This window comes from Crocodylus porosus, unplaced genomic scaffold, assembly GCF_001723895.1.
Source record: "Crocodylus porosus isolate Cpor-Errol unplaced genomic scaffold, CroPor_comp1, whole genome shotgun sequence".
In the NCBI taxonomy this organism is placed as follows: domain Eukaryota; kingdom Metazoa; phylum Chordata; order Crocodylia; family Crocodylidae; genus Crocodylus; species Crocodylus porosus.
In genome coordinates, this window is record NW_017728910.1 from 35,652,185 (window position 1) to 35,660,898 (window position 8,714).

At 39.4% G+C, this 8,714-nt stretch overlaps 1 protein-coding gene across 1 annotated transcript in view; it reads right to left on the minus strand.

The window, feature by feature from the left end:
- The window catches only part of COL4A3 (collagen type IV alpha 3 chain), an 88,496-nt gene that overhangs the window by 41,964 nt on the left and 37,818 nt on the right, over positions 1 to 8,714 (minus strand). The window contains exons 24-26 of the mRNA XM_019533046.1: positions 6,196 to 6,384; positions 5,553 to 5,721; positions 289 to 381 (exon numbers count right to left, since the gene is read on the minus strand). Of these exons, the coding sequence (XP_019388591.1) occupies positions 289 to 381; positions 5,553 to 5,721; positions 6,196 to 6,384 (451 nt within the window). The remainder of the gene's footprint in view (positions 1 to 288; positions 382 to 5,552; positions 5,722 to 6,195; positions 6,385 to 8,714) is intronic.

An 8,714-nucleotide genomic window follows, 5' to 3' on the forward strand; every position in this document is an offset into this window, starting at 1 on the left:
TCTTTGGATAGCACTGCCCAGAATCTCTGTAGGGCTATATACTGTGGATATGCCACAATATTCCCTTTTCATTCCCAATTGTACCCTTCAAAGAGGATACTTGGGAGGCACACTCATGATTGTCTTCAAAGCCCCCGCACATGGGGGAATCCTCCCAGATGCATCAAGAGCTTTTAAGTGCATCTTTATACTGTTCTAGCCTTTTTAGCTGGCATAAAGGAGCCACAGCTAGGGTAATAATCTTTCTTAGAGTGCAACTGATGTATTTAATTTAGGGGAAGCACTCACCTTTTGCTCCTGGTGGTCCAGGTGAACCATCAGGTCCCCGAAGTCCTGGTGGTCCAGGTATTCTATTTATTGTACCAGGTTCTCCTTTTGGACCTTCAAGAAATGGGTTAGCAAAGGTTAGAGAACCTTCCAGGATGGAGTGTATGATACTGTACATTTTAGTACTGAACACAAACAGAAACATATGTATTTTATATATTCATAGAAACCCCTACTCAGTTAAAAATACTGTATCACTTTCCAAAGCTTTGACGCTCCACAGCTGTGTGGAAAAGATAGACACTGTCATAATACCATATTTTTTTGCATGTAACATGCCCTAAAATATAATACAAACCTTGTTTTTGAAAGGCAGAATAGCAAATTGTATTTCCAGAGTTATGGCTTCATACAGCAGGAACAGAGCTTAATCTTCAGCTGACTCACCCTCTCTTTCCTGCTTAACTAAAGTTGAAACTCTAGGTGCTGCTGAAGACTGGTATTCATGGGTGAATTTATAATTTTTGAAAAAAAGAGCTAAAACAGTCTGCAGAAAGGTGGATAGGAGCAGAGAGACCAGGAGTAGCTAGTAAACAGCAAAATTGACCTATGAAAGATTTGCTTGATCAGTGGAATGTCAAGACCATTAAAAAAGAGAGGCGACCATTAACATTTGTGGAGTAAGGAACAATCAGTCGTTAAGTCAGTTAATTCTCTCAGCTGTCTGAATAGTAATATAAGGTAATTGAACATTTATGGCTATTCTGGAAGCTGACTGAACTACAAATTGATTTCCATGCCGCATAAAATAAAAGTATCAGTTCAAGTTTGGATTGTTAGTTTGATGAAGATTCTGAGGAAGAATGAAATTTAACTGAGTGTTTTGTGATTGGCTGTATTTCTTCAAGTGAAAGTTACAGTCAAATCAAGGTGCTTAATAACAGTAATATTAATGCCAGCTTAACTATGCTATTTTTAATATTGTATATAGAACTTTACCACAGAATTTCCTTCTACTCTGAAGCCCAGCCTAGTACCCATGTCTGTTCTTTTGACTGCCAGGTTCTTAAACAAAATAATTAACTATGAATGTTAATATTAACCGATACTAGCAAACATTATATTTATGCATCTATAATGCTATCACAGTCATGACACAGGACGACTAACAAGATGTTTGCACAACATCTTCAGTCGGAGCCAAAACATTGTTAGAAAATTATAGTAAAGCACTGTGCATCATACCTGTATTGTCTTTGTAAGGGAAAGTTGGAGTATAAATTCACATACTTTTTATTTTTTATGTAGCATTAAGAATAAGGGTAAATCTGATAATTCAAATGCTGAAAAGTTGTTTAGAAATAAAAAAGAATAGGTTAAGATATTTAATAAGTTAATGTAGCCATCCTTGGACTGAAACCATAAAGCCTTAATTAATTTAAAGTATCATTATTATTTTCAGCTACAGTGCTGTAACTAACCCAAGCTGCACAGAAAGTGATAAAAGCAAAGATAATGCTCAAAACATTTTTTTCTTATATTTTTTTAAATACTCTCATGTCTATTTTACACGCCTCTGGGACTGCACTCTGGAGATATGCTCCAGTTTCCTACCTTTGTTTCAGCACTGATTAGCTGTACTAGTTTGATTTTTTTAATGTAGATTGAGTTTGGGATTTTTTTTTTCCAGTTTATCTACGGTGCCAAATACCAAACAAAGCACAGTTCTCTATGACATATAGAAGGAAGGCATTTCTTTGAAGGAATGAAGAATGAAGGGGGAAAAGTTTTAGGGCAGGAGTCCAGAGATTGTAAAAAGGTAGTGTGTCATTTTGAATGAAATCTCACAAGGAAAAGTACAAAAGTATGAATTAAACAGAATGACGATTAGAACTTCAGTGATTCTGAATTAATGACAGAAATGCAAGTAACTTCAGAATCCGAAATAAGGAGATGTAGCTCATCACTGATTCAAAGAAACAGGTTCTTCTAATCTTTACTATTATTGTCATGGGCATCATCTGCTGAGAATTCCTCCAGATACGGTAGGACTGTTTCTCAGCCAAAAATAAGCATAAGGCAAAACTTCACATGAGAAAAAAGACGAAGTAGGCCTAAAGGTGGCTAAAACAGTTTTACTCTTGGGATGAGCCACTTAGTTGCTCAGAGAGACACTATTTGAAAAGAAAGGTGGGTAATCTGAGGCCTGGGTATGAGCCCTCTTTTAGACAGAGCCTAGCCAGTGATCTGTTGTTAAAGGTATGAAGAAGTTGAGCAGAGTACAGTAGAAACTAGGACTATAAGGGATTACACTGATTCAGGATGGCTCATCAGCTACTCACAATAGTCCTTTCAGAGTCAACTTCATGTTAAGTGGATCAAATCCTTTTTTCTGTCATCAGTGAAGACTGAAAGTAACCATAAAGCACTGGAATACAGTCTAGAATCAGCTATAGAAGCTATTACGAAGTAGAATTAAAGTACACTTGTAATGTGAAAAGTTTTGTCAGTGACAAAGAAAACAAAATGAAAAACAGCGTGAAGAACTACAAGAACCAAGAAGCAGCAGAAGACCATAACTATTTTATAAGCTGTAGTTGTTCCTCTCATTTCATGAACCTTCTGGTAAATGACATAACGAACTCTGTGAATCATATTCTAATTCAAGTAACAGGACTTCAGAAACGCTGCTAAAACCACCACATTGAAAAGGTCACCTTAACAACAATAAGGGATCTGTTATGCCCCAACTGCCTAGAACAGCGAACTGGCATGCAAGAAATCTTTTCTGAAAATGAGAGTTTTACATGAAAATTGTAGAGGGGCACAAGAATGACATTTAAGAAAATGTAATCAAAATAATCATCAAGTTTTACAAAAAGGCAAAGCATCTCCATCAGCAACCAGTACCAATAACAGAGTGAACATGCCACAATTGAATATGTAATATGAGTGCCTACTTAAAATGCCTCACAAAGTTCTGAAACCATATGAAAACCTGATCAAGTCTAGATTTAATGAACTGCAGTTCACTTGCTAGACTATGTAGCTCGTTCACAATACCTGGGGGTGAGTTTAAGAGTATGGTACTAATGTGTAGTTACTAAATCTATGTGTATTAGCTGAAATAGATACCATTCATTAAACACAAGACAAATATATTTTTAAAAAAATCATGCCTGATATCCATTGAAAATTTACATCTCCATTGACAATTATTTTTGAAAATTCCCTATATAAACCTGATACATATTTCAAAATATCATTTATACTGCCTTAATAAGTAATGATACACAGACCTCCTCAAAATGTACAGGTAAAGGCGCAATTTAATCTAATGCATTATAGGCACAATTGCACCTCCTGCCATGCCACATATGCATGGCAGGAGATGCAACTGTGGGATTGCACATTAGATCCAAACCTGCCTTATTGCCTGTGTAGGGGGAACCCAATCCTGGGCTCCCTCTGTACTGGCAAGAAGCAGGCTCCCTCAACTGGGAGCCCCCTTTGCTGAGGGTCCTCCCAGCCATGGGGCCCACGAGCAGCTGGGAAGATCCCAGCAACTGATGGAGCTCTTGGTTCCCACTGCAGCTTCCCAAGACTTGGGGATCAGGCAGCAACAATCCCCAGGGCGTGGTTTTCACTCTGGGCCTGGTGTACCTCTGTGGCTGGGAGACCCTGCTAGAGGTGCAAATTAAAGCTCAACAGCAACCTGCTATAAAGTTCGTACACATTTTCAAGATCTAAATTTATAGCTGATTGGAACTTTCTATTGTGTGATAGCTACTTTTCATGTATAGCTGGTCTTAAGGTAATTGTACAATTAACCAGTTAATTGTGTGATACCTGTACTGTATAGGTGGACCGCATATTCCTAAGTAGGCCAACCTTTGACAAAACGTTCTCTGAAAAAGCCAGAAAGCCAGCGGTCAAAACTCAATAAAAGCCAGGATAGTTTATATCAGTTAAAGCCACAGTGGTAGAAACTGGCCAGCCCTGTTCCAAGTAAGATCTAAAGTGTCCTGTGTCTTCCTGATTTGACTTAATTCTAAAATCACATGAGCTAATCCCATATTTGTCTAGGATCCATGAAATTACAAGTTAATGAAGAAGAATTCTCGGTGTGCATATTGACATCCCCCAAACAATACATTTTTATGAACTGATGGCCAGGTTCAAAAGAGGCTCATTTAGATTGCTTCTTGCGACTCTTAACAAATGCAGCACTCCTGTAGACTATAAGAATTCCCAGATGTAGCTAATCCCCAGGGAATACAATCCAATAGGTGCTTACAAATGATCTCATCCATGGCATGGGAAACCTACCGCATAAACATAAGTCAGATGTAAAAAAGCATTGCCATAGAGACACCTGGTGATTTAAGTGATCTCTACCAAATCTTTTTTCTCCTAGAATCTCATGAGTTCAGAGTCTGTTGACCTATATAAAAGGCCTTTCTATTACTCTATTTTCAATCTGATTTTGCATTTTTCCAAATTACATTTCACTTATTATCGCACATGCCAGTTTTATCAAGGTGTTTACAACTTTCTGGATTCTCAATCCAAGGTTTTCTCCTGGTGAAGTCAAGGGGAGTTTTATCATTGCCTCAGTTGAGACTGCTGTTGTAGAATGCCTAACCCCAGGGTTAGGGACAGACATTACACATAAACCAGTTTAAGTGATCAGAAACTGGTTTAAACTTGTAACAGAACATAAGTTCAGTGCACATAAACCAGTTTCAAAATGGCTGAAACTGGTTTAAGATAAACCTGGTTGAATGTAGTATCAGACTTAACTGATTTGGGTCAAACCAGTTTATGCAACTTCTTTCCCAGACCCCTTCCTGGTTTAAGTTAAATCATAGTCCCCCAGCATCCCAGATGCTTTACAGCCCTGGATGGGGCACTGCTCTCTGCTCGAGAGAGCAGGACTGGCCCCTCCCCTCTGGTCTCTAGCCGGAGCAGGGGCGGGTCATGGCCAGACACTGGCCTGCCACGGTCCCTGGGGCAAAGGGGCGGGGAGGGGGAATTAATCCCTCCCTCTGTCCCTTCTCCTCCAACTGGCAACCCCCAAGGACCAGCTGGGGCTTGCCAGTCCCAGATGCACCTCCACAGCTTGCATGCAACCAGGCAGGGAGTAGGTTAATTCCTCCCCCTGTCCCCTCTCTCCCCTGGAATCCCCAGGGGTTTGGCTGCAGTCTCTGTGGCAGTCAGAATCAACATGGCAGGAGCTGCTCTGCTACCCCTCCAAGACAGTGATAAGGTACGAGATTACAAACCATTTCCTCCAGGCAATCCCGGCAAACCAGGTGTTCCTCTTATGCCTTTGGGACCTATAATTCCTGGTGGTCCATATCCTGGATATCCATGAAGACCTATATCTCCAGAAGGACCTGGACTACCGGATGGTCCTGGTGGCCCTCTGTCACCTTTTGAACCACGCTGTGCCTATTAATAATCAGACAGAAGTTATGGAAGATTAGATCTAATTATGATCTCACATTTTAACAACGGAGTGACTTCACCCACCTATGTCAAGTTACTTAAGATGTGCACAGTTTTAAGTGAGAACAGAATCAGGCCAATGGCCTTTAATTTTATTAATTAAACAACAATAATGATCATCCTCATCATAGACTATTTTCACCCATTCTTTCAATCAAAAGTACAAGAGTGCATTTATTGCACAACAACAGCAGCAACAATGATGGAGTTACAATAACGTAAAGCTACAGGGCTTGGTTTTGATCTTGCATATACTAGAGGAAATATAGTAATCCCTCTGATGTCAGTTGTGCATTGTTGTAGTGAAAATTCATCTGTAGGTTACAGGTATTAGGCTGTGCTTTAATTTGTGCAACATATCCTTATGTACTCAGCTTTCCATAAATTATATAGTTATTGAATATAATAAATAAATACCTCTTCGCCTTTAGAACCTTTTGTGCCTTTTCTACCAGGTCTGCCATGAAATCCATCTGCACCTTTCTTCCCTGGATATCCTCTCATTCCAGGATTACCTTGATTGCCTTGCTGCCCTTCTGGATGAATGTGTCCTGGTTCACCTTTTGGCCCTTTAGTCCCTTGATCTCCTGGAAGACCTGGATACCCCTGCAGTTAAGGGTTTCTGTGTTAGATTCATGCCCAGTTGGCTTTTAAATTTCTTCACTAAAAAGCTAACCATTAATTATTTCTGTTTTCTTTTAAAGTAACTCTTCAGGGGTTCATATTATTAAATTCATTATTAAATGATAAATTATTTTCTTAGTGATTACACTAATCAGTAAACAACCAGCTTTTTCCTTACTTCGTCTTATTGTGATACAGATTCTCATCTCACTCATGCTATATCCTCATGAATAAACTAAATGAAGATAAAGATCCAGATTCTTGTCCCTGCTTCATCCTTTGCAATGCTTTGATGGCATGAAGAGGGTAACAGGACAGACAGCTGGCAGGAATTTCCTCTTCCATGTGGGAATCTCTGCAAGGCTAACACTGATACCAGTGGCTCTATGCCATTCACTACTGGTCCCTACTGCAGGAGATGTTCTGGAGTCAAAGCACAGTGATCCTGGTGAACTGATTCTTGTGTGGTTCAGTAATTGCCCAGTATGCTCTGAATATTGTCACTACTATGCTTCTAATAGCATCACTGTACAACATAATAACAGCAGGGAGCTACTAACTGCACACATGAGCTAAACCAACTGTGAGGCAAATCCCTCAAAAGATCTCCCTCCCAGGCAAGGGAGCCATTCCACTATGAAAGGGAATCCTTTAAAGGGATAGGACAAAGCTGAACTCCCTGCACTCTGTCTGAGATTTGGTGATATGCCATGGCACCTTGAGGGCATAGCCTAGAGTGGTCCAGAGAATTGATTAATATTACAGAGAAAATCAGTGGCAGAAGCAAGGTTAGAACACACAACATTCTTGTTCTTAGGTACATATGTACTGCAGCCACTGCTGTGTAGTTTGAAACCTTTAGCTTTAAATTATTTAGGGAAGTTACTGGTCATGGCATAGCTGGGGCAGAACAGGGTTCAGTGCTGGCTGACCACCAGATTATTTAAATAGCTTATTGGGTATGTGTAAGCTTTGTGCTCCTGAATTCTTATCTTACTAAAATTCAATAAAACACCTGGAGGAGACATTTAATCTGAACCTTACTTGAAGACCTGGAGGCCCCTGTGTCCCTGGAGAACCTTGAGAACCTTTGGGGCCTGGCACTCCTTCTCCACCTGTGATAGGAACATCATAATTTGTTAAAAATTAAAGTAAGAAAGTCAGATTTGACAACCTCTAGCCACAGCATACAACACAGAATTACCACCTAAAATATACATCTGTGAACTGCCTTAGAAAATAACTGGTAAAAGGCTCACTGACGGGTGCATAAAGACATTTCTCCTTTATTTTTTATTTTAACATTTCTTCTTCCACATTATTAAATTCCTAGACAAATTATAGTACATTCTTTCTAGTAAAAACTTTTTAGGAAAACATTATTCCTCCTAAAGAAGCAGTAGATCTACTGAAAACGTTATTTACTTTCATATGCCCTCGTGCTCTATTAATCTTCATGTATTTCCAAAAGTCCTTCAAGATAGCAGCAATCTCTTCAAAGGTTGGTTTCTTCTTAATGGTCCACTGGAGACAGTGCAAGGAAGGGCAAGTTCACCTCACCCCTTGTGAAATGAAGGCAGCTGAGGTTTCCCTCTTGACTCAGCAAGTTTTTCTAAGATTGAAGACTCCACATTCCACCATTAAATCTGAGAGATGTACAAACCTGGCCCCAAACACAACCTCTCAGTTTACACCATGTGAAATGTTGATTTTAAATATGTAAAGTACCCCTTTATAATCAATTAATTGTTATCAGATATTGCTATAGACAGTCCATAAACACTGGCTTTTTCCAATGACACTGTAGCACCAATATATTTTACCTCTAGTTCCTGGTGCACCATCTGGTCCTGGGGCACCAGAAGGTCCTGAAAGTCCAGGAATATAGGTGCAGTCAGTACATGCACATATATCTTCACCTAAAATGAAGTTATATCTCTATTAGTTGGTACACAAGTAAATTACCTTCTGATAGTACTTGGCATCAGTCCTGCTCAATGCTTACTAAAGGAAGGATGGCTAAACAAAACAGCCTAACATATCTGCTAGCAAAGCAGGTATAAAAAAGCTGGGAATTGACTCTTCTTTTTTACTCTGTGTAGGAAACCTACCACAAAGCATGATTTCAGATCTTTTTAGATAAACTTGGTTTTACCTTTTGGCAGGTAAAGGAGTCAGAGCTCACAGCACATCATTTAAAAGACAGGGCCACCAAGTTTAAACTTTGAATTTTCTTGCATATCCCATACCTGCAAATAAGACACATGCCTTGTTTTTCAGAAGGCAGAGTAAAAATTTTTCTAGAGTTATGG